The 27,808-nt window shown below is 32.1% G+C and overlaps 1 protein-coding gene across 3 annotated transcripts; it reads left to right on the top strand.

Moving 5' to 3' along the window:
- Positions 1-3,297: 3,297 nt before the first annotated feature.
- Positions 3,298-23,214, top strand: LOC134712472 (uncharacterized). 3 transcript variants are annotated; one of them, XM_063574045.1, is made up of 8 exons: positions 3,298-3,396; positions 7,627-7,774; positions 9,661-9,823; positions 10,622-10,753; positions 13,775-13,918; positions 14,686-14,829; positions 15,897-17,810; positions 19,122-23,214. In XM_063574045.1, the coding sequence occupies exons 4-8, from the start codon at positions 10,648-10,650 to the stop codon at positions 19,280-19,282; spliced, it is 2,469 nt and encodes an 822-aa protein (XP_063430115.1). In that variant the 5' UTR covers positions 3,298-3,396; positions 7,627-7,774; positions 9,661-9,823; positions 10,622-10,647; the 3' UTR covers positions 19,283-23,214. The 3 variants fall into 3 exon arrangements, with proteins under 3 accessions (XP_063430115.1, XP_063430117.1, XP_063430116.1); XM_063574047.1 differs by having other exon boundaries at positions 9,738-9,823; XM_063574046.1 differs by lacking the exon at positions 7,627-7,774 and having other exon boundaries at positions 3,305-3,396.
- The last annotated feature ends 4,594 nt before the right edge of the window (positions 23,215-27,808 follow it).

Below are 27,808 nucleotides of genomic sequence, written 5' to 3' on the forward strand. Positions count from 1 at the left end.
TCATTTAAAACTGAGACTACTATGTGTTATAGTAGTCTCAGTTTAAAAGAGCTAATTTATAAGAATTTTTAACTTATAAATATTAATATTTAATATTTGGTTGTTTTTATCTGATATTTTAAAATTGGCATTTTAAGGGGAGGTAACTCTAAAAAAGTGCATTTTCTGAAGGATTCTGTTTGAATTTTCCTATTTTGTATTTTAGCCGGAAAAAACGTACGGTGACCCTATCTTTTCTTTTGATATTCTCAAAGCATTGTCTGAAAGCTATCTTTTCCTTAAGTATTTAACAATTCTATCATTTGTTTAGTTTCTAATCACAAAATGGTGTTTTTTCCTGTATAATCCATACAAAATTTGTCATTTTGTCACGTCCTCTAGCTCGAAAAAATGCGCGGTGACCTATCATTTTTATTATATTTTTCAACATATATCAATAGATACTACGTTTTGGCAAAGTATGAACAAATTCTATCAGTTTTATTTTAGACTCCCATACCACCTTAAATTCACAGTTTTTTGTAGATTCCATGATAACTCGGCCTATAGCAAAATCGGACTATAAAAAAAACTCGGCCCATAACACAATCGGCCTACCAAAATCGGACTATAACAAACTCGGACTACCAGAAGAATATAAGTATGATGATTGAGGTTGGTTTCTTTATTGGAAATTTATTATCAGTACTTAAATTGAAATTACAATACATACATGTATAACACAAACTAAGTGACAGAAAAGCGGGCGTTATAGTCATGATTTACACAAACACTACTTTTAGTTCTAAGCTTAAAGATCTTAATATAATTTTATCTAAATTACACAGCTCTTTAACATGGTTTGTTTTTATTAGTTTAATAAATTTGTACATCGATGGTTTTTCAGGGCTAAATATAAATTGTTCTTAAATCTTTGAAAAAGTGGGCATTTGAGGATAAAATGAAACTCATTCTTATAAAGAATAACATATTAGTGATCTTAAGTGAAATTTAAAAAAAAAGTCATTCACTGTCAATTAAATTTCTCTTTGTTTGTATATACTAAGTATGGACAACAAGGGTTAAACACAATCATTGACATACACACACACGGCAATCATTAAAAAATCTGTTGTCAATCAACATGATAAACGAGAAAATCACAATAGTATTTCAAAAAGAAGTTAATTATCCTTGTTCAAAAATATAAAATTCAGCTCATATAATACATTTATTAAATAAAATGATGGATCTAAGTTTATTTTTATAATACATTTCTATATATTATTTTTTTCAAAAATATTTATAATTATCTCGTAAATTTGTATAATTGTTAATCTATCAAAGTATTTTTAAAACGTAAGAAAAAAACCGTTAACTTCCCAATTAAGTAGTCCGAGTTTGTTCATTATATTTCTGCATATAAATAACGGTAGGCCGAGTTTGTGATAGTCCGATTTTGTGATAAGCCGATTCTTTTTTAGTCCGAGCTGAGACTACTTTAACAGTTAAAGTAAGTAGTCTCAGGTCCGAGTTATCCAGCAGCTGGTTTTTTATATACAGGCAATAGACAATACATTTTTTGGCACTTGTAAACGCATTTACAATTACAGGAATAAATCAGTGGTAATGACCGAATGAATAAACTAGTTAGGAAAATACAAACAATTATGTGAATATAAAATACATGTCAGTTTAATAATAAATCTATTGCAATAGATTACTTCTTGTATTCAAACATATATGGATCTGATCTTTATAGTAATCGTGTTTAAATGGTCTTATTCAAACATAAAACATTATTAAAATCAATTATAGTTAATCTTTATTTGCAAAACATACAAGAACCAATTTTGGCTGTGGCAAATACATTGACAAACAAACATAATGAAAACTAACAATGAGTACAGTGTAGTGACCAAATATGCATGCAAAAAGAATTTATCATGCAAAATATGCCAAGTGTCTACGTATAGCTCAATCGCATTCCATTCAATTCAATTTCAATTTTATGTGTTTTTATTTTCAGTAGAAAACATTATTTTTAACAATTAAAATGAACTAATTTGATCTGAGGGTTACTTTGCATACGGAAAATATGTCGACGAATTGCTTCCTGGAAGCAAGCAATTAAAGATAAGTAAACTTCTTCTAAATGTGGACAAATTAAAGATTTTTTCTTAGAAAAAAGTATAACGTGACGGTACCCAAATTGCACCTATTTTGACAGTTTTTGCAACTGCGTTTTTTTATGATCAAGACAAACATTTCCATTTTGTGTTTATTTTGTAGCCGTATCCTTCTTTATTGTATAGGTACACCAATTTGATTTTCAATTCATATGGAATCATAGAAAAATTGGTCTGAACTAACCTCCAAACCATCAATGATTCTGTAGTGAGGGGTACCCAAATTGCATCTATGCTCAAATTTGCATCGTAAAAAGTCATATAACAGAGCTTTTGTTTATTTTTTTCAAATATTTTGAACAATTGGATATTTGTCCATGCTTACTCTTCTTTTTTAAGAAATGGATACATGAAACATATTGTATTTGCTAATTTTAAAAAGATGACGTTTTGCTTTTTCAGTAAACACTCCCTCTGTTGATAAATACTGTAAACGTTTTGTGTATATCTAAATATATTTACCTATGTTGAAAGACGTGCATACTATCGGATCATAAAAATACAACTTGTTTAGTCTCTAGGAAATCTTACAAGATTTCCACTGCTATTTTTGCTAAATAGGTGCAATTTGGGTACTCGTTGCAATTTGGGTACTGTTACGTTATGTACATAAGTTGTATAATGAAAACCATTCATTTGGTTATAAAAAAGATATGCATAATTTTTTTTTGATTTGAGGTTTCTTATGACTTTAAGCAAACACTAACTTTTTTCAGTAGAGAATTCGAGTTTTATTATACACCTTATCGCTATTTGTCCGTCATTACTGGATATCACACAGGTTCCCGTAAAATTTTGACGTCATAAAACAAAATGTCTGACTCCACAATGTCAATGGAAAAGTGATTGTTGTATTCCTCAGAAGGTTTAGCGTCCGAGTAGGCTAATAGCGATATGAAAAAACTCAAACACAATTTTTTCTGATTTGCTTCTTTTCAAATCATAGGCAACCTGTTATTCAGGTTCACCGGCCGTCTAATCAAAAAAAATATGGGCCGATAATGACCTGCCAGATGCTGTCATACATGGCATGGTGGCTACCACTTAAAAGTTAATTTCTTCTGTTGGTAGTCAGATAAATCATGCTGTCGTAAACTATCCTTTCGGATGACTTTTTTTATTAGTAGTGATAAAAGCCGAGATCACCCGGTAACCATAATCAATGCAGAAACTTGTGAATAAATAAAAAAAATATGAATATATGACAGTCAAAGTGTCCAAATGAAAGGTAGCTTATAAATCTTCAGTACACATGCAATAACAGTTTCTCTTTTAGAGATACATTTTCGTATGTTTGACCACTGACACCCTTTTAATCCTGGAGTCTGCAGAGTGAAGTGCATCATAAAATGTAAAGCAATAGTAATATAATTTTGCAACGCAAAAGTGGAAAAAGGGAAAGGGGAAGGAAATATTGGAGTTTTTATTATTTTTTTCAAGTTCCCAGAGCTTTAAGATAAATTGTTTGTGACTTTTTTGCTGGATAGGGTCTGTCTGCCTCACCTTCATTCCATAATTTTTAGATTAAAAAAAATACTCTCATGGAAGAACATGTTAATGCCTAGTTTGACTCGCAAATAATATCATAAACCAGCTTTCATGGTGATCTGTCACCAAGTTGATCCTTCCCAAATCATTGTCCCATGTTCATTGATGTTGATTTAAAATAATTATTACATGTACATGAACCTGCATGGTCCTTCAATATATTTAACATGTTTACAGTACTTCTCTTTACTGATATCATAAAACATCTATACTACCATTAACTCTGAAACAAATATTTAAAGAAATTTCCAGATGTGATATAAATATTATTAATTTATAAATCTTATACATGTTATAATGGAGCTGGAATCTAAATGGGACATGCAGAACAGCTTGTGAAGGATTAAATTTAGGCCAGATTGGTTTGGGGCTCGAAAGATCAGCTTTCCTAAACCAATGTAAACCATCAATAAATATGTTCAATCATAAGCTTTACTATTAACCATGTGAGGAAACGGCTATTAGAATTATAAATGTATATAGAATAACCATACATTGTCTCGAAATATCAATGTTATTTGTACAAGGCTTAAAAACAGTTAGAAAGCGAGGCTGTGCCAAGCATTTCTACCTGTTTCGAGCTGAGTACAAATAACAAATTGATATTTCAAGACAATGTATGGTTATTCTTTATATACTGCAACTCTTATAACTGTTCTAAATGAACTGTTTAGGGTAAAAAAAACATCGATTTTTGATTTGGAGCGGACAACGTTAAATTTCCGCGAACCTGTATGTTTTATTGACGTCATAAATAAAACTCTACGGAAACCCATTGTCAACGTCATAAACACATATGAATATACAGTCAATGCAATTTGACTGCTCAAATTGCACAGCTGCAGTATATGTGCATGTCATGTATATTATGTGAAAGGTGAATATTCAGAAAAGGCAAGCTTCATGAAAAGCTGACAAGTCTCTGATTTTGTTGTTCTTCATGTCCAAAAAAATAAACCAATGTCTTACATGATACAAATATAAAAATGAATTCAACAGTTATGAAGCAAGGGATATATATAGAAATGACACCTAAATCAAGTGAATATTAATTTGTCAATGAGATAAAACCAAGTGTATTCATCAAATTAGTTATAATTTTCAATTTGCATGTTTGAAATTTACAGAAAATCTCAAATCTATATTTTTTTTATGTTAACAAATCTCCCCCTATTTATGTTCATCTTACCACCCTACTGCTCTAATTAACACATCAAGGTTACACAATACACATGTTATCCCTAACAAAGGTTCTCTTTCATTTTTGGCAAAAGTGGGGGTATTGTACATTTATACATTCTTTGAGAGCTATTATTTTGCCCTGAAATTGCAAAATATTAAACTTTTCAAAATTATCATATGGTGACTTTTTATTGATTATTGAAATGAAGAGGTTGATTACTTGGTATAATCTGGACCCTTTTTTGTGCAGAGAGGTCACTTGTGATGTCAATATATTGTCATATATCATGTATATATATATGATTATATATATTTGACCCAAACAAACCTTTAACTCACAGTCTTTTGGACAAAATAGATATTAACCCAAGCCTAAGTTACCCTAAAAGATATTGAAACACTTAGCTTTCACATCTTTGTTAAATACATCATGGCATTCTTATATAGTAAACTATTTTTGGGTTAAGGCTTGTTTCATGTTTTAATAATAATAATGGCAAAATCTGAAAAATAAAAAAAGTTTAAGGCCCATCATGCCCATAATGGATTATATGTAAGACTAATAAAATTTTGTCTTTTGAACATCTAATGGATTTTTTTTGTATTTAAACTCCATTTTGCTCTAATTAACAGAATCTCATAGATTTTAGACACAATGATTGGACTGATTTAACAATATCATTATTCATATCACGAATAAATCACTTTTTATACGCCCGTCGTCTTTTAGACGGGACGTATTATGGCATACCGTTGCCCGTCCATCCATCTGTCCGTCCGTCCGTCGTCCACACTTCGGACAATAACTCAAAAACACTTTCACCAATTTCCATGAAACTTAAGTGAATTGTTTATATCTATTGACGTAAGCTCCCTTTTTTCTTTTTTTTTAATTTCAGATTTTAAGTTTTGGATTTATGGGGCTTTATTCATAAAAAAGGGGGGATTTTCAACACTTCGGACAATAACTCAAAAAGGATTTCACCAATGTCCATGAAACTTTGGTGAATTGTTTATATCTATTGATGTAAGGTCCCTTTCAATTTTTATAAATTTCGGATTTTACATTTCCGTGTTATGAATTTTTATGCTTAAAAAAGGGGGGATTTTCCAATTTTGGGACAATAACTAACACTTTCACAAAATTTTATGCAACTTTGATAAATTGTTTATATCTATTGACCTTAATAGTGCCAATTTTTTTGTGCATTTTTATTAATTATTTGAGGGGGGGGGGGGTATTTGACAGGGCTCACACTATTTCTAGTTGATCATATAAATTCATTTAAAGCATAAAAGACAAGTTAAAAGAACAACTGGTGTATCATGCGCTAAAGCGCAGCCCTTTATTGTGTTTTGTCATTAAACATGTTTAAACTGTCCAGTTGCCTTTACAAAATTTATGTTTTAGTTGACAAAATGAACATAAATTCTAAACAACAATGAACATGGGGATAAAAGGTTTCACACCACCAATTAAAAGTCCCTATCTGTTCAACCAAATTTTGCAATTTTCACAGCTTTCTAAATACTTTAACTTTTAAGTTTAACTTCAAGGAAACCAGGTATATCCTGAATTGTACATGTATCACCTTTCTACATGCCAATTTTCAATCACCGTTTAAAGTCTTATAAGAAATTTCTGATCTTGAAAACACTACCAAAATAACTCTGGTTTTCTGGAAATCTTAAATTAGTGTACTATATAGCGCATTCATCCTGAATTGTTTATACAAAGTCATAGACAAGTGAATTTTGGCTCAAAATGGTGTAAATGTATCTCCCTTTCACCAAAAGTTTCATTTCTGCAAAGAAGTAGGTCCCGTAAGACCGATTTTGGCCTCAAATTTCAGGTTCATCTGACGAAAGATTTTGACCACTTTTTAAAAACTTAAGTGTCTATTTCATTTATATCAATTAGTCTATGTGAAAGATTTGAACTGATTCAGTTATTAAAAATGATCCGATTTAAGTTCAAATATGAAAAATCTACCAAATACATGTATGCTGAAAAACGTCACTTATCAGATGGTTTTGGTCAAAAATGAAAGTGGCCGCATCCGTGTTCATCCTCAACCTTAATATATGTTATGTATTATCATAAAATACAACTTACAATTTAAAATTAAGGATGAACACGAATGCGGCCACTCTTGTTTTACACGAAAACTGTCTAAAATTTAACTAAAATGCTAGAAATGTGAAGATTTCAGTGATTTAGCATGACTTTATGGTGCTAGTACTCGATATATGTGCATTGTATTGTCAAAAACAACCCATATTTATGTAGCAGAAGCATTCTACTGTCCAATAATTAACTAAAAGTTTACATTTTTACAATTTCGTAAAACTGCTATATTTTGGGGCCCAAAAGGGGTCTTACTGGACCTACTCCTTTGTTGGTTTAGGTTAGCTTAAGTAAACAATGACATCAAATGCACTATTTTTGTCATAGTAGGTCTACTTTCACATTCGTTCTAAATTGAAGGGAGTAATTGGTGGTCTGACACAAAAAGGATTTATAAGGAGGAAAATATATAAATTCCTGTCTCCTGTGATACAAGTTACTTATTCTGTTTGGCGTGGCACCAATTTAGATAAGTTTTAAATCAACTTTCTATAATTCTATGATTAAATGCCAGGTGAGTGATACAGGTATGACAGGTTTATTACAGCACATACAATGTATCAATATAAATATTTAAAATTGAATGATTTATTGTTTCAGATCTCCATCATTTCTGATGTCAATGAAGAAAAACACTGTTATACTCATTTAGCATAGAAAGTCTAGTTTACGTTGTGACCAGGATGAGGGATATAAATGTTAAATATAACTAACCATGAGCAGTAACTGTTTTCATCCTTATTAAAATGTAAGTGTTCTGTAAAAGAGGGACGAAAGATACCAAAGGGACAGTCAAACTCATAAATCCAAAACAAACTGACAACGCCATGGCTAAAAATGAAAAAGACAAACAGAAAAACAATAGTACACGTGACACAACATAGAAAACTAAAGAATAAACAACACGAACCCCACCAAAAACTAGGGGTGATCTCAGGTGCTCCGGAAGGGTAAGCAGATCCTGCTCCACATGCGGCACCCGTCGTGTTGCTTATATATGTGATTACAAATCTGGTAAATAGTCTAATTCGGTAGGTCAAATTCATGAAAGGGAAGGGGATTGTAGTTACAACGTAAGGAATATATCCGATATCATTTGTGAAACGGTTATTCCATAACGGTCAACCAACTCATAATGGCGTCCGTAAAATTTATGAAGGGATGATTTCAACTTCACCATTAGGAACTCTTGGTTTAATAGCTTCCTTGTGAGCAGTAACCCTCTATCAAGAAAATCATGATAGGAAATGCAAGCACGGGAATACCGTATCAATTGGGAGATATATACCCCGTATGCAGGTGCTGCTGGAATGTTGCTACTTAGAAATGGAAAGTTCACAATTGGAAAGCTGAAATCATCTCTTTTGTCTTCAATCGACCCTCATTGTCAATTTCTAGATGTAAGTCAAGATATGAAGCCGGCTTAACTGTATCTGTAGTATCCTTTATCTCCAATTCGATGGGATAGATGCGATCCACATATTCACCAAATTTTGAATTGTTTAGTGAAAGAATGCATCTATATAGCGGAAAGTAGAGTTAAAGGATATTGCTAACTTCTTATCTTTCTTCCTAAGAAGTTCCTGCATGAAGTCACCCTCATAATAATAAAGAAACAAGTCAGCAAGTAGAGGGGCACAGTTTGTTCCCATTGGGATGCCGACAGTCTGTTGAAAAACATGCCCTCCGAAAGTAACAAATATGTTGTTAATCAAGAAATCAAGCATCTTGATAATATCGGTTTCAGAGAATTTTTTGTTTGAATCAGAGTGATTCTTTACAAAGTAGGATTTATCCCTCCCTAAGACAAGATACTTGTATCTACGTTGGCCATTCTTTTTTATGAAGCAAAGTAATACCAACTCTTTTAATTTGTCTTTTAGTTTGGAATGTGGAATACTTATATTTGGGGCTTTGTCTGCGGGGACAACAACATATTTATCATGGAGGTTGGATAGGTTTTTAGCAACATTTGGGTCTTTGAAGATTGACATAGCATGGGCATTGATGGACCCATTCAGTTTCTTAATTCTGATTTGTATTAACGACCTCACTGCCTTAATCCATTCGGATAGAGTGTCTACGTCTTCCTTCTCGCGCTTAGCCCATTGCCTGGCATAATCCTCGACTGAATCCATCAAAATTTTAAAGTTGTATTTCCAATTGATGGATTTAGGCTCACGATATTTTGGACCTTTCTATAACACGTTTCGTAGAGAAGTGTTATTAACAATGTTAAGGTTAATAACGTGGCCAGCAGGATTATATGTGAATTGGGAACTAGCACAAGTGCAATCAGGAGGTTTAGACTTGAAGTCGTCAATATCGAGATCCTGCAAAACGCGTTTGTAATTGAAAATTTTAGTTGCAATAGGTTTGGTATAGGTACATGCATAAGAAATTATTGGTACAGACTGGTCTTTGAAAAATGAAAACCCTGATGTCTGTATGTTTCCCCAATGTCATACAGTTGTAAAGTACTTTGTATATATAGAAGATATGATCAGATATTGGAAGAAAAGTTTATCAATTTATGAATAACTTTTATCAGTATTTATTGGTAATTATCTGTTTTAATGATGAGTTAACCATTTGTAATTTAAGATAAGGTAGTAATTCCTTTTTATTTTTTAGGTCATCAACCCTAGCCTGTTATATAATCAGAATACAATATCAATATAAATCAAAAGGTCTACATGTTTTTCATTAAGATGGTGAATTTGAAAAGGAGACTTTGAAAATGGAATAAGACGTAATTGTACTGTTTATACTGGAGCTTATAAAGGCATTTAATACTGTGAGTACTAACAGCAAGGAGTGGTACTAGTTATAATGTGTGCTGGGAATATATTGTTGATAATCCTGTCAATCTGCAAATATCTACCCATCACCCAAAGTTTTGATTGCAGTACATGTATATATATCCTACAGATTTCATAAGTTTGGAAAAAAACCTGACAGAACAACTTAAATCTCAGTGTATTCGTACACCTGCTATTACTGGTATAAATATTTTTACTCTGACATTAATTTTAAAGTTTCCCAATATAAGTATTAACACTTTTGGGTATTAACAGTTTATTTAAGAATAGTACAAGGCTGTCATATATACAATGTATACAAATGTAGATATAAGAAGATGTAGTATGAGTGCCACTGAGACAACTCTCCGTTTGAGTTTTGATTTGTAAAAGTAAACAATTATAGGTCAAAGTACGGTCTTTAACACACAGCCTTGGCTCACACTGAAAATAGCAAGCTATTAAGGGGCCCAAAAAATGACTAGTGTAAAACCATATAACATGTATAAGTAAATATATGATGCATGGGGAAGCATTCCATAAATGAGAATCCATTCTAACTTGTTGATCTAAAACATCTTATTTATAATGTAAGAATTCATCCAAGGAAAGGTCCTATGGTTAAAAGTCTCCAACTTATGAATAAGGTTTTTCTGCAGACCTCTGTATACATTCCCCATTCATGACATTTCAGTGACTTAGGTTAATGGCTAGAATAATTAAACAATTACAACGATTTACGTTTTAAGCTTGAATCTAAAAAGACATTTATTTTGTAAATTTTAATTCATTAGATAACATAATAGAAAAAACCAGCAGTATGAAGGAGAAAGTGGAAACAGGAGAGAATGATGAAGAAGAGGAGAGTCAGCTAACAGAGTCAAATTTACCTATAGATAAAGGATATGCATGGGTTGTTGTGTTTGGTAAGTCAGTTAGCAGAATCAAATTTACCTGTAGATAAAGGATATGCATGAGTTGTTGTGTTTGGTAAGTCAGTTAGCAGAATCAAATTTACCTGTAGATAAAGGATATGCATGGGTTGTTGTGTTTGGTAAGTCAGTTAGCAGAATCAAATTTACCTGTAGATAAAGGATATGCATGGGTTGTTGTGTTTGGTAAGTCAGTTAACAGAGTCAAATTTACCTGTAGATAAAGGATATGCATGGGTTGTTGTGTTTGGTAAGTCAGTTAACAGAGTCAAATTTACCTGTAGATAAAGGATATGCATGGGTTGTTGTGTTTGGTAAGTCAGTTAGCAGAATCAAATTTACCTGTAGATAAAGGATATGCATGGGTTGTTGTGTTTGGTAAGTCAGTTAACAGAGTCAAATTTACCTGTAGATAAAGGATATGCATGGGTTGTTGTGTTTGGTAAGTCAGTTAACAGAGTCAAATTTACCTGTAGATAAAGGATATGCATGGATTGTTGTGTTTGGTAAGTCAGTAAACAGAGTCAAATTTACCTGTAGATAAAGGATATGCATGGGTTGTTGTGTTTGGTAAGTAAGTTAACAAAGTCAAATTTACTTGTAGATAAAGGATATGCATGGGTTGTTGTGTTTGGTTAGTCAGTTAACAGAGTCAAATTTACCTATAGATAAAGGATACGCATGGGTTGTTGTGTTTGGTAAGTCAGTTAACAGAGTCAAATTTACCTATAGATAAAGGATATGCATGGGTTGTTGTGTTTGGTAAGTCTGTTAACAGAGTCAAATTTACCTGTAGATAAAGGATATGCATGGGTTGTTGTGTTTGGTAAGTCAGTTAACAGAGTCAAATTTACCTGTAGATAAAGGATACGCATGGGTTGTTGTGTTTGGTAAGTCAGTTAGCAGAGTCAAATTTACCTATAGATAAAGGATATGCATGAGTTGTTGTGTTTGGTAAGTCAGTTAACAGAGTCAAATGTACCTGTAGATAAAGGATATGCATGGGTTGTTGTGTTTGGTAAGTCAGTTAACAGAGTCAAATTTACCTGTAGATAAAGGATATGCATGGGTTGTTGTGTTTGGTAAGTCAGTTAACAGAGTCAAATTTACCTGTAGATAAAGGATATGCATGGGTTGTTGTGTTTGGTAAGTCAGTAAACAGAGTCAAATTTACCTGTAGATAAAGGATACGCATGGATTGTTGTGTTTGGTAAGTCAGTTAACAGAGTCAAATTTACCTATAGATAAAGGATATGCATGGGTTGTTGTGTTTGGTAAGTCAGTTAACAGAGTCAAATTAACCTGTAGATAAAGGATATGCATGGATTGTTGTGTTTGGTAAGTCAGTTAACAGAGTCAAATTTACCTGTAGATAAAGGATATGCATGGGTTGTTGTGTTTGGTAAGTCAGTTAACAGAGTCAAATTTACCTGTAGATGAAGGATATGCATGAGTTGTTGTGTTTGGTAAGTCAGTTAACAGAGTCAAATTTACCTGTAGATAAAGGATATGCATGGATTGTTGTGTTTGGTAAGTCAGTTAACAGAGTCAAATTTACCTGTAGATAAAGGATATGCATGGATTGTTGTGTTTGGTTAGTCAGTTAACAGAGTCAAATTTAACTGTAGATAAAGGATATGCATGGGTTGTTGTGTTTGGTAAGTCAGTTAACAGAGTCAAATTTACCTGTAGATAAAGGATACACATGGGTTGTTGTGTTTGGTAAGTCAGTTAACAGAGTCAAATTTACCTATAGATAAAGGATATGCATGGGTTGTTGTGTTTGGTAAGTCAGTTAACAGAGTCAAATTTACCTGTAGATAAAGGATATGCATGAGTTGTTGTGTTTGGTAAGTCAGTTAACAGAGTCAAATTTACCTGTAGATAAAGGATATGCATGGATTGTTGTGTTTGGTTAGTCAGTTAACAGAGTCAAATTTACCTCTAGATAAAGGATATGCATGGGTTGTTGTGTTTGGTAAGTCAGTTAACAGAGTCAAATTTACCTGTAGATAAAGGATATGCATGGGTTGTTGTGTTTGGTAAGTCAGTTAACAGAGTCAAATTTACCTGTAGATAAAGGATATGCATGGGCTTTTGTGTTTGGTAAGTCAGTTAACAGAGTCAAATTTACCTGTAGATAAAGGATATGCATGGGTTGTTGTGTTTGGTAAGTCAGTTAACAAAGTCAAATTTACCTGTAGATAAAGGATATGCATGGGTTGTTGTGTTTGGTAAGTCAGTTAACAGAGTCAAATTTACCTGTAGATAAAGGATATGCATGGGTTGTTGTGTTTGGTAAGTCAGTTAACAGAGTCAAATTTACCTGTAGATAAAGGATATGCATGGATTGTTGTGTTTGGTAAGTCAGTTAACAAAGTCAAATTTACCTGTAGATAAAGGATATGCATGGATTGTTGTGTTTGGTAAGTAAGTTAACAAAGTCAAATATTCCTATAGTCAGTAATTTGGCTAGCGTTTGTCACTTTCGTAATTTAGGAAAGGGTTTTCACATTGACGAAAGTATTTCAAATCAATTTCCTCATTTAAATTTTGAAAGTGTTAAAATATATTCGCATAGATATACTATAAATCTTCCTTTTTTTATGTTTTTGACAAGTTAATGACCCTCAGGTAATTAACATTAGGCTATAGATTTATTTCCATATCAAAATCTATTCAACTAATTGCTACAAAATTTGAAAGCACCAACATCAAAAGATATTGATACATAGAACTTTTTTGAAAATTATAAAGTAATTACAGAACTCATGACTAGGCTGTTTTAAGGATGAAAGGAATGTGGTCTGTATATTGTTGAAAACTATCAGGACTTAAAAGCTATAGACCCGCAGCTATAACATGTACAACAAAATGTATACTTTGTATTACAAATTATTATCATGACTATACACATTCATTGCTTATAAGTTTTTCAACCAATCTTAATATTTAAATACTAGCATTAGAAAATTATACTGAAATGCTTAGTATTCGGTTTGCCATTTATTTCAGCTGCTTCAATGATTCTTTTCCTGGTGATTGGATCTCTGAAATCATTTGGTGTGTTATATGTTGAACTGTCAAGAAAGTACAATGTCAGTAACAAAGAACTCCAGTCTATACAATCATTAACTGGTTTCTTTTATCTGGGGCTAGGTAAGTTATTGTCTTAGTGTCTCTAAATAGCAGCATATTTTCACTTTTGTAAATAATTGATTTTTCGACTAAGAACAAAACACAACCATCATCATCTCTATATATTTTTTATGATAAGGTCACTGTGATCATGGTGACTTAAATTTCTATCATCATACATTTATATAAAAAAGATGTGGTAAGATTGCAAATGAGACAACTCTCTGCAAAAGACCAAATGACATAGATATTTAAAACAACTACAGGTCACCATACGGCCTTCAACAATAAGAAAAGCTCATACTGCATAGTCAACTATAAAAAGGCCCTGAAATGACTGTAAAAAAACTAATGGCCTTATTTATGTTAAATAGAAAAACGTAAAAACAAATATGTAACACATAAACAAACGACAGCCACTGAATTACATGCTTCTGACTTGGAACAGGCACATACATACAGAATCATGTTCATCAGAAACTTGTTTCTTAAAGTGTGGACTTTCACCAATAATTAAATCTCTCACTCGCTCATTTTTTAATGCTTGGTCGCTGCATGCATGGCAGCGACCAAGCATTAAAAAATGAGCGAGTGAGAGATTTAATTTTAATTAGATTGGACTTTCACACCAGTTTTAGAATTGTTTGTAATTTTGAAAAAATGAAAATGATCAGAATTTATAGTAAATTTAAAACAAAATTTCAATGGTCATAACAGTGAAGGGATATTTTTAACAATTTTTCAAAATTATCAAATTTGTTTAAAGAAAACTTTTATTACCCTTGTAGGACCTGTTGGAATTGCACTGAGTATGAAGTTTTCTCACCGAGCAGTCTGTTTTGTTGGGGGATTATTTGGAGGGACAGGATTTTTATTGACAGCTTTTGCTCCATCTTTGGATTACTATTATCTGACATATGGTTGTCTCACAGGTTTGTAAAACATTTTAAGATATATTACATAATAATAAAAAAAGAAATCAGGGGAAATTGATATATCTTTATTTACCAAAGTCATAACAACTATAGGCATACAACATATAAACTACACAAGTATACATAGATAGCAGAAGGTAATGTGTTAAACATATTACATCATGTTAGATCTTAATTTTTGTGCACGAAATATAAATTTACCCAAATTACATAATTCTTTAAGATTATTAGAACTCATTAATTGTATATATTTATACATAGAAGGTTTTCTCCAATAATATGGTTTTATAAAATAAGATCTAAGACCTTGATAAGTAGGGCATTTTAAAATAAAATGCATCTCATCTTCAATGTCGTTTTTACAAAAACTACATTATTCTATTACTTCTTGGAATTGCAGAATAGCGACCACATTCTATAGCTAAATCATGACTACTAAGTCTTATTTTGGTAATACATGTCTTATAAATAACTGGTATTGGTTTACATAAATAATTTTGTAAACAAAAATTTTGAACCATATATCTATAACTTGTACATTTAACTAAATTATTCATTTGGCTGTCAAAATCTTGCTTCAGACAATCAAACAGGCATTGTTAATTATCAAATAAAAACTAGTGGAGAGCTTACTATCTAAGCATAAACCCTGATTATACCAAATATCACCTAAACCTATGCTGAGCAACTCATTTTTGATAAAATACAACCAATTTGTCTTATTATTTGGACATTTTTGTAAATCGTCATATAAAAAAAAAAAAAAAAAAAAAAAAAAAAAATAGAACACCTTTAGATTGAAAAACAACATATGCTTTACTTTTTTAATTTATTTAAAACAAATTGCATTGAATTAAACTATGGGAATTTCTCCATTGTGTTTATGTATGCAGATGTTTTTTAACATTGGATTTGTCCGATCTATGGTCAGGTTGTTGTCTCTTTGACACATTCCTCATTTCCATTCTCAATTTTATGTTTTAAGTCCAGTTTTCTGACATTGTATTACATGTAAATAAATGCATATGTTAAATTTTAAAACAGTTTTTTTGTATTATTTACAGGAATTGGTTATGGTTTATCATTCAGTCCCTGTGTGGTGAGCTTTGTACATTATTTTCACAAGAAACGAGCACTAGCTAATGGCATCGTTACTGCAGGAGGAGGATTAGGTGCAGTAGTACTTCCATATGTTATGAGATATCTGATTGACGTAATGTCACTGAAAGGTTGTATGATGATCTTTGCTGGTATCCTGTACAACATATGTGTATTTGCTTGTTTGCTCAGATCACATAAGAATTATCCCATTAAAAAAAGTAAAGGAAAAAAAGTTAGAGAGAAAATGACACCGTCTGTAGATCAACAAAGTATGATACTTTTAGATGCTAGTGACCTCATTCATTGTGATGATAAAAGTTATATGTCCGTAGATGATGGCAGAAGTCAGAACAGTTATGTTTCAGAGGGAGAATATCTGTTAAGACATGCACAGAAGAAGTCCAAACGAGGAAACAAAATGGCTAATGCTTCTATTGTTAGTCTGAAATCTTTTAATCCTTCTTTGTATACAAATCCAGAAAATATGACAACGTCTCTGTGTTCAGAAGATCAGCTAAGTATAGATATCACTTCCAAGCATGACAAACAAATGACAGCTTCTGTAATCAGTCTCAAGTCATTTGATCCATCTCTTTGTTCTAATCCGGAAATATTGGGTAAATCATTATACTCTGAAAATGATGAGGGAATTGAAAACTTGAAGTATGACAATCAGATTAATGCATCAGTGATCAGTTTGAAATCTTTCGACCCATCTGTATGTTCAAATATTGATGCCATGGGGAAGTCCATTTATTCTGATGATCAACAAAGTATTGGAGTAGCCTCACTCGGTGATACTAGTCGGAAACAAAGCTTAGGAGTTGTCTCTCTTGACTCTACTTCTAGAGAATCAGCGTCAAAAAGTAGATCAGTAAATGAGTCGCAGACAGATGAAGTAGAAGAGGAAAGAAAATCAAAAAGTCACGAAAATGACCAAGACAAGATGAATAATTGTGAATATAAAGATAATGAGAAATTTTCTTTTGAAAATCAAAAGCCTGTCACAAAGTCTCGTAGTCAAGGAAAACGTAGACATTTATCTGCAGGGAACACTAGTTTAAAGGCCATTCTTACCAATGACAAATATAAAATAGATGAAGAGAATCAAATTAAAAATCAAAGTGATGAATGTACTAGCCAGAACAGTTTAAAAGCTGAGAAAGAATCACTTCTGAAAAAGATGATATGGTTAAAAAAAGATGACAAGAAACGTCTTACAGCATCAGTTATTAGTCTGAAATCCTACGATCCATCTTTATGTGCTAGTCTGGGTGTAGTAGCTAGTATATCAATGCAGAGTATACCTCAGACTTTTGAAAGGCTAGATAATAGCAATAGAGGAATTCTTATTGAATCTCAGACTTTAGACAAGGAGGGTTGTTGTTGGTCTTTTAAACAATTATGTATATTCGATTGGAGCCTTTTCAAAAACCCAGTTTTTCTTCTGTACCTTGTTTTTGTTTTTTGTGAATCACTTGGATATTTGGGTATATTTAATATTTTACCTCCGTTTTGTGAAGAAATTGGTGGAACAGACACACAAGGGGCTACGATCATTGCAATTATAAGCATATCTGAGTTATTTGGACGACTGTTCTTTGGATGGTGTACACACATGTGTCCAAATAATTGTAAAACTATATACTTTGGAGCCACTTTCCTAATGGGGTTGGGAATATTGTTCACTCCAGATATGAACACATTTCTACATCTTTCCATATTTGTTGGAATTTATGGATTCTTTGCTGGAGGATACAATGGTGTTTTGTTTAATACCATTATCAACAGTTTAGGATTAGAGAAATTTTCACATGCTTTTGGATTTATTGCTTTTTCTGCATCATTATCATTGCTGGTTAACCCAGTGGAATCAGGTAACTATGAAGATTATTCATTCAAAAAACAGCAATATTTCCTTCATCTTCTCACTTTCTTTTATGGTAAACAATTATACTTATATATTATTAATTCATATATTTTAACTAATTTGATTCGTTCAGGAATAGTCATATAAGTATGTTAAACTTTATTTTCATAGGTAGAAAGAAAACGGTGGACAGCAAAATGTATATTGCACAGTTATTTTTGAATATCTAAAAACTGATATTCTTTGTGATGTCATGTAATGAATTTCATGATATTGTTAAAATTAAAAAAAAAAATATATATATATATTTTATGATCGATTACCGGCATGACTGGTATTTGAAGAAAAAAATTCTCAAATACATAAGACGTACAAAAAAACAAACCATAAAAATTAATGAAATAACTTATATATTGTTATTGTCTAGGAGACAATATGACATCTATAAAATTCAAACAAAATCAAATGATTGAATATATAAATCTCAAAGGTCAATACAGGATATGTAGACCCAATGAAGTATTTTGACCTCAGACTTCATCTTCAGTCAATATACTTCTTTCAGGTCAACAATTCTTATATCAACCTCAAACAAAGGCTATAATTGTATAATAACTGTTAGGGTATGCAAAATTAGAAAATGCAAATAGTACATATTCCATTGAAATAGCATGTTTACATCATATTTGTCACATTTTTCATTGAAACTACAAGTTATGGCTTCGTAAAATTTTGAATAAACCTTGTGAGCATGCTATGAGGCATTGGACAGAGGTAAGAGAACATGGGAATAAGGCTGTGGGAAGACACCAATTTCATTTGGAAGTAAGTTGGAGGGAAGTGGGAGTAGAGGGGGAGAGGAATTAAGAGGGTAGGGAAGTGGGAATCAGGGACCCCTGTCCTCCTCTCTGCTATAACATGTGATGACTTTTCTCTAAATCACTTTGGTGTGGTCAGCCCTTAGGCATGATGGACTGACATTTCTGCATCCAGATTTCATATTATTGGCAATTGGTAGAGCTTTAACTATATTTTAATTGAAAGTTGAACTCAAAGGTTATGATAACCTGATTGCACTTTAGGAAAAAACTGCTTTGAAAATGATATGGGATTGTGATTGGATGTTGTAGTTAGTCATCCCATGTTGAAATATTTATTTCAGCAGAAATGTAAAGGAAATTTGATTCAAATATTTTTAAGATGGTCATATGTAATGATTAAAATCTACTAACAGTACATACATTTTATTGAAATAACATTTGTAATGGCATACCTCGTCCCGAAAGTGACATAAATATATTTGTTTCATATATTTTAGGTTTGATCAAAGATTCAACTGGTTCCTGGATGAATGTGTTTAGGGTGAATGGCTCTGTAGCCCTGTTTGGATGTTTTATGTTACTAATTATAGCATTCCTAGAGAAAAGAAAACCCCAGCAAACCTCTGAGATAGAGATGGATACCACTGTAGAATTGTGAAAATCAGGAGCAGGATCCACAGGAAAATTAGATGTGAAATGTTTCAACTGTAGAATTATGAATCAATGTAGAGTTTGATAAAGTCAAACATTCAAGAATTGGTAAATTTCTGGTAAAGAGGAACTTTTAACTGAGTATTCAATATTATAACAGTGCCATTTTATTGTGTATGTAAAAAAAACTATTATTATTCAACCATATTTAATATTTCAAACATATTACATGTAGATAACATCTACCGGTAAATGAAATTGTATCTGCAGCATCTGTTTTTTTTTAAACATTTTTTTTATTTCTTTATGAGATTATAGTGTAAGTGCCTCTGTTATGGAAGTTTTGCACAGTTTTATTTACAGAAGAGATTAAACTTTTAATTTTTTCATGCACACTAGTACTATTATACTTGGAAGCCTATAGTTATAGAATATACCTCCATATATGGAATGAAAATGACAAATTATTGTTTCATTGGCAATTATACCACATCTTTTTATTTTTGTTCTTGTATAACCTTTTTTTTTTACAGTTTATTTAAGATACAGTTTGAGGTTTAAGTTTTTCAGTCATCAATAATGTTGTCAACATATCATTGTATTTTATGAAAATAAGACAACAGCTTGATTAAGACCGTATCCAGAGGAGAATCAGGATTTTTTCTCCATTTTTGACTGACAATGACTGATAAATGGACTTTGTTTTGGCAAAAAGAAAAAAGATCTTTTGTACACTTAATTTATTCCTCATGAACCTTTAGTAATTTCAATAAAAAAATTAAAAAGCATCCTTTTTTAACATGTACAGTATTATGTTCTATGTTCAGTAAATTATTGCATCATATATTTTTTTCTGATCTCAAAACAACTACACTTAACAAACACTAATCAAAGATATGCTGACTCTTGTTGAAAAAATATGCTACCTTATGCAAGTCTCGTAATTTTTTATTTGAATAGCGTAATTTTTCAGTGGAGTTCATTTTCAGATGAACACACTCCTTGAATATGCAACACCTCCTATACCAATTCAAGAAATCATCAAATTCACCTATAAAACTCTTTTATAGTTGAATGTAATATTTTGATATTTTATCACATTCCTTTCTGATGCTCCATAGCTTTACAATGGAACTCAAAGTTATTAAGAGGTCACACATAACTTCAATCTGTATCTCATTTTCCTCCTCTTAATATTCTTTCCAACTAGACATCAAGTTGTGCATTCATATTTCAATTTTGGTGACATAAATTTCAGTTTTTCAATAGTCGAGGAAAGCATTTAACACGTTTATGTTCAACTGAGAGCTTTTTAAGTCTAGAACAATAAAGAAACAATTTTATTTATAAAGGTTAAAAAAAAAATATTCATGGGACTGTTATGTTTAGTTTTAAGGCATCAATTGTGAATGATAGGAAGAGTTGATAGTACAGAAAAATATATTTTATAATTTTGCTCAGAATTGGCTAAAGTTGCTGAAATTGTAATCCCTTATATACATTTTAGCTGTTGGTATTGGTGAATCAATACAAAGTAAAATATCAAAAGAAAAACATAATTTATAACAGTAGTATCATGCTTCTTTGCTTCTTTGTGTAGCTTTTTTAAACGGAAATGATTATTTGTTTATTCCATATAAATATGTCAGTAAACTTTAGTAAAGAGAAATAAGAATCTCATTTCTTTCATGACTATGCATTGTGTAAATACATTACATAGATACATGTGAACATTACAAACATGATTCTAAAGCTTTTAGTATCAATATGATTTACATTTACATTGTTATTGTTAATTTATATTTTTATTTTAATAAGTTTTTACACTATTTTATCACATAATCATGCATTTTTTATCATCATTATTCCCAAAAAGAAAAATAATTGGTTTTTTTTAACATTTTCCTGAAACATTTTCCTGTGTTTCTTTCATTTTCAAATTAAAATATTTTATAATAGAGGAGTGTTATACAGAAATGGTTAACCCTTAAACTACCTTGCCCTACCCCTTGTATCCATCAATAATACACACACCTCTTCACTGATAACCTACACCCTGAAAATCCTTAGCATTTATAAATGCATCTACTATTTTCAATCCTAAACACCAAATGAATAAATTACATGGGGCAATTTATCACTACCCCCAATTTGCAAATAAACAAAAAAATGTGATTCAATCTGAAAAAAAGATCTGAAAATAATGCTATTTTTTTTTATGTTTCCATGAATTTCGAAAAGTTTGAAGCCCTGAAAACAAATGTGTTAGACAAATATAAGAATATAAATATTGATACCGGAAAGACTAATGTATTTGATACCTCTAATGGTTGTTATATGATAGTTTTGTATTACTTCTTGATTTTTCATATTCAAGAGGCCAAACAAGTGGCTTTGTGATATACCTACCTCTTCTGTCAAAATCAGATAGAATATTTTTTGTTGCAATAATTTAAACTTTTACCAGTGAAAATTAAAACATTTTATTTAACATTCATTAATTGTATATAAAGTATTTAAAATAAATTCAATTATCAAGGTTACTGTACTATCATTGCTTTGTGATAGTTAATGTCTATTTTAGAAGATTTCAATATAAAGTAGTAAACGTTTTTGATGATGCATGCAAAATATAAATACATAAAATAATTGTACGTGCCTTTTTATTGTATTAACATATTATAAATGTGCAATAAAGCTGTTGTATATGTCTTAAAATACCATGCTGAAGTTTTCAGAAGATACCATTCACCAATTGTTGTATTCATATGTTCAAATTCACATGTAAAGACAATCACTGTATATGATACACTATTGTTTGTATTAATATGTCAGTTGCAATATTGCTTTTCTTTCCACTAGATTGAACAAAAGTCTGGATTATTTCCCTTAAGGGAGTGTGTGCAGTGTAGTTTGTTATCTTTCCTGAAATTTTTTAAAATTAAAAATCTTGGGAAATATTTAAGGAAACAATAATATCAGTTGTACTTTTCAGCATTTTGACATTCATTATTAACATTTTACGAAAACTGAACTGTTAAAGGTATGACTTTAAACCAAACAAAAGGATTTTTTATGGATAATGCTTTTTATTTGGCAAGCAAGATATAAAATTTTACAAATATTAACACCAACACAACAACTTTGATATAAAAGGTTTTCAATTTTTGATTTGATTGTCATAAGATTTACAGGTTTCTCCTGATACATTCCTAATTTGTTATGGTCAAGTGTTTCAATGCCAATTAGTGTGTCCCCCCTATGCTAGAAGAGGGCATTATGTTTTCATGTTGGTGCTTTGGTGCTTCCCTCTTCAGGTTAAAGTTTAAAGTTAATGACTAAGGTAGTTTACAAGGAAGTTGTATTCACATCAACTTAGGTCACATGATTATTTCAAGTATATGTCAAATTAAGGTTTTGATCCAAATTTCAAAGTTCACTGCATGAAACTGTAAATGTGATTGTTTGAAAACAAGTTGAATCTCAGGTTAAAGGTTTTTGTTAAGGTAGTTTACCATGAATTTGTTGTTACATCAACTTCAAATTTTGTACACATGTTGTTTATTATGTGATTATTTTTATATAAATGCCAAATTACAGTTATGTAATATGACCCTGATTCCTCTCGGTTTACTGAACAAGGAAAATGACTGTTCAAGCTGCACATTGTGATCATGGCCTACAGACGCATATTATTGCTTCAAATAGCTGACTTAAATATTTAAGAAAGAGTGAGCTTCTGTGTTTAATACTGTTTGACCACGCACCAAGGTAGAATACATTAATTTGATATTTGCATAATATTTTACCAGGCATAATTACTGTTGCTGTGTTTTATTGTTTTTAAGCTTTGTTTTGCTACATTTTATTGTATTGTTATGATATATCAGTAGAATCTCATTTTGTTGTTTACAAGTGCTTATTTGTTTTAGTGAATAATAAAACATGAAAAAGTCACACATTTTATTTAATAACGCCTCTTCCCTTTTGTATCTTAGATACAGTTGTCTGATAGGCATATGACACAATTGTTATTTTTATATTCATTATTATATTAGAGGGAGAAGACAAGTAAAGAAAATATTAAGGATATGTTATTGATACAAAAATTCAAAGGTGCAAAATCCTGAGTATACTTAGAGATCAATATAGTCTTGAATAAAAGACAAATGACTATAGTATGTTAGACTTCAACTCCACTCTGTCTAGAAAATTCCAGTATACATTCATCAGAGAATGTTTTAAAAGATGTTAAACAACATATTTATTTAGTAACAACAAAAGATGTGACTTTATGAAACATTTACTGAAGAAATTCCAGACAAATATATGGAAGGTAAAGAATTTTCTAAGCATCCATATTTTCATCAGTTGAATAATAACATCACTGACGGATCTAGAAATTTTCACAATTGGGGGCCCACTGACTGCCTAAGAGGAAGCCACTCCATCCATGCTTCAGTGACTCCCTATATAAGCTACAAAATATTGCCCAATAATTTTATAATTTTACAACTTGCCAATATTATTTTGAAATTTGCTTCCTAAAAAGGTAACACCACCTTCACTCATTTTTCTGTTAGAATGTTTCCCAATATAAATTCATGGATTATTGCAAACTGTTTTGTAGGTTAGCTATATATTCATGTATGTATGGGGAACAAATTTTATAAACTACTTTTTAAACAAATTGTATTATTAGGGCCCCGACTAAAAGTCGGGTCGCCCTATAGTGATCAGTCTGTCCGTCCGTCCGTCCGTCCGTCTGTCCGTCCGTCTGTCCGTCCGTCTGTCCGTCCGTCTGTCCGTCCGTCCGTAACACTTTCGTGTCCGCTCCATATCTAGAGAACCATTATGATTTCATACTTAATACTTAACATGATTATCAACCAACACCAGAGGGTGTGTCATGTTGTATGTACAACTTTCTAGGTCAAAGGTCAAGGTCAAAAACTTTGGTTTTAGTTGACAACCCCCTGTCCTGTGGTGAAGATCGTGTCCGCTCCATATCTAGATAACCGTTATGATTTCAAAGTTTATACTTGACATCCATTTCAACAACCACCAGAGGGCGTGTCATGATGTATGTACAACTTCCTAGGTCAAAGGTCAAGGTCAAAAACTTTGGTTTAGAGTTGACAACCCCGTGTCCTGTGGGATTGTGTCCGCTCCAAATCTAGATAACCGTAATGATTTCAAAGTTTATACTTGACATCCATTTTAACAACCACCAGAGGGCGTGTCATGATGTATGTTCAACTTCCTAGGTCAAAGGTCAAGGTCAAAAACTTTGGTTTAGAGTTGACAACCCCGTGTCCTGTGGGATTGTGTCCGCTCCAAATCTAGATAACCGTTATGATTTCAAAGTTTATACTTGACATCCATTTTAACAACCACCAGAGGGCGTGTCATGATGTATGTACAACTTCCTAGGTCAAAGGTCAAGGTAAAAAACTTTGGTTTAGAGTTGACAACCCCGTGTCCTGTGGGATTGTTACCGCTCCAAATCTAGATAACCGTTATGATTTCAAAGTTTATACTTGACATTCATTTTAACCACCACCAAAGGGCGTGGCATGATGTATGTACAACTTCCTAGGTCAAAGGTCAACGTCAAAAAAACTTTGGATTTCAAAGTTTATACTTGACATTCATTTTAACCACCACCAGAGGGCGTGGCATGATGTATGTACAACTTCCTAGGTCAAAGGTCAACGTCAAAAAAACTTTGGTTTCAGTTGACAATCCTGTGTCCTGTGGTGAAGATTGTGTCCGCTCTATATCTTGAGAACCATTATGATTTCAAATATTATACTTGACATCCATTTTAACCAACACCAGAGGGTGTGTCATGATGTATGTACCACTTCCTAGGTCAAAGGTCTGTCTGTCTGTTGGTCTGTCCATCGCTAACAAATTTGATCCACACTATATTTTGAGAGGACAGCTGTTATTATTTCATACTTTATACCTGACAAACATTTTTAACTTAACATATATATAAACCAACACCAGAGAATGTGTCATAATGTATGCATCCTAGGTCTAAGGTCAGTCTGTCAGTCTGTCCATCCGTTTGTTGTTCTTAACAAATTGTGTCCTCTCTACCTCTCGAGAACCGTTAATATTTCATACTTTATACTTGGTGGGTCATAATATATTGAAGGCATAATTCTAAAAATATGTGACAAATATCAATTGGGCAGCACCTTTAAACATATTGTTCAAACATCAATCCATACATCCAGAAGTCACCTTAGAGTAGTCAACAATTAGTTCACATCATGCAGTCATATCACTATTATACTATGAAATAGTACTATCACTATTACCCCACGTTATTGACAGAGGGGCCCACAGAGATGGCTTCCATCTCAATGATATCTAGTTCTTTACAATAAACACACGATAAAATCAGAACATTTGGAAATTACAAAGGAGAATGTTAAATGTTTCAACACAATTATGTTCATATATGATCAACATATAATAATAGAATACATTATTGTCAAAACTGAATACCCATGATATTAACCAAAAATGACATTATTTTTCTCCATACACATAATAAAACATACATTTTAATAAGAAATAAAATGGGAATCATATCAACATAAATTAAAAGCTTAACGAATCAACCAGGAATTCATCTTACGAATTTTATAAGATGTGCATTATTACTTTATCTGTTTGTCATGTTAAATATCACTTTACATTTTCTTTCTTAAGTTATCTTTCTTGTATTATAAAATTGATTGTTTAATGAATCCATATTTTCTTTTTCTTTTTTCTTGTCTGGTGTATTAAATTGGAAACCTGGTACCTTTTGTTACCTATTATTCGTGTGTTTCTCTATCCTATATGTACTCCCATTTATTTGTATTTTAATCCTGCCATGTAAAGTTGTCATTTTAATGTTATATTTAACATTGCCATAAAAGTGGGAGGTTCGACATGCCACAAAACCAGGTTCAACCCACCATTGTTTTCTTATAATGTCCTGTACCAGTTCAGGAACATGGCCGATGTTATATTATAGTTCGATTCTGTGTGTGTTACATTTTGATGATTTGTTTCTGTTGTGTCGTAGTTCTCTTATACCGCAGTACGACTAGGCCACGATCGCTCTACGATCTGTGAAAAAATTTAAAATTTTGACAATCGTAGTGCGATCGTGTAGGTCGTATCACGGTCGTGGTAAGGTCTTCATGATCGTGATGATCGTGGCTAACTTTGAACATGTGGTCGTGGCGAAATCAGGTCGTAGTAGAAGCGTAGATAGAGCGCAGTAAGATCGCAAATGTCGCAATACCATCGTAGCGAGAGCGACATCTCTGCTGGATGAGGATGAGTTACTATCAGACCTCCATCTGCCTCAACATCTATCCCTACCACTACGCCAAAGTCTTTTTGTGGCATAACTGTATTGTTTCCGAGAAATCAGACATAGCAGGAATGGAACAGTATTGATACGGAACACGGCGTTGACGTTGTTGCTTAGAACTTAGTGAGGACGCGATATGAACGTAATAATCGTGGTAAGAACGTGCTATAACCGCATTAGAAGCGTGATAAGATCGTGTTGGAATCGGATAACTCGTGGTATGGTCGTAGTGAGAACGTCATAAGCTTAGTAGGATCATGACAATCGAAGAAAGAGCGTGATAAGAACGTGGTAGAATCGTAGTGGGATAGTTGTAGAAGCGTAATGAGTACGTTATATCATTGTGAAAAAAACGAAAATTAATATTTTCATGCTGCTCATATATGCATACCGCGACCTAACCACGATCTTAATAGATTTAATACTAACCAATGTTAAGCGTTGTTTAGTGAAAGATTTCCTTATGACACATTTTCAACATTTCAATATCTATTTATCTCACAGTCTGAGATGGTTTAGATAAATAAACTCATCATAGATACCAAGCTTTAAAATGTGTAGCCAGTCACGCGTTTCATCTTCAAAAGAATCATCAGTGACGCTCGAATAATCATTTTAGAAAGGCCAAAAATGTCCAAAGTTGAAGAGCATTGATGACCTAAAAATGCGGAAGATTTTGCCAAATACAGTTAAGATAACTATTCCTGTGGTAGATTATTTTTTTAAAATTATTTCATCATATGTTTTGTGTTTCATCCGACGTATATATACTCTATTCAACGATCGATCTTTCCAATTCCTCTACATCTGAGATAAATGTACTCCAATACGACATACGATAACAATGTAAGACTGTCCACATAAAATAGAATGAACTTGTGGAGCTGCATTACGAATAGTTTTGAAAATAAAACTTGGTAGGTAACTGAAAAGTGCGTCTACATCAAGTTTTCCAGATCAGTTTTTGATCGCAAAAGTAAATGCTGTGAAAGCCGCTCGCAAATTGTGTTCTGTTGCATACAACTTTGAAGCTGCCAATACGAAGATGAATGGATTGTTGTCTATGTATACCATGAAATCATTCGCAGTAGTATGGTTTTGATGTGCCTCGCTTGTAACTGGTTGGACTTAAATTAAGATGTACTAGTA

This window comes from Mytilus trossulus, chromosome 3 (assembly GCF_036588685.1).
Source record: "Mytilus trossulus isolate FHL-02 chromosome 3, PNRI_Mtr1.1.1.hap1, whole genome shotgun sequence".
Classification (NCBI taxonomy): Eukaryota; Metazoa; Mollusca; class Bivalvia; order Mytilida; family Mytilidae; genus Mytilus; species Mytilus trossulus.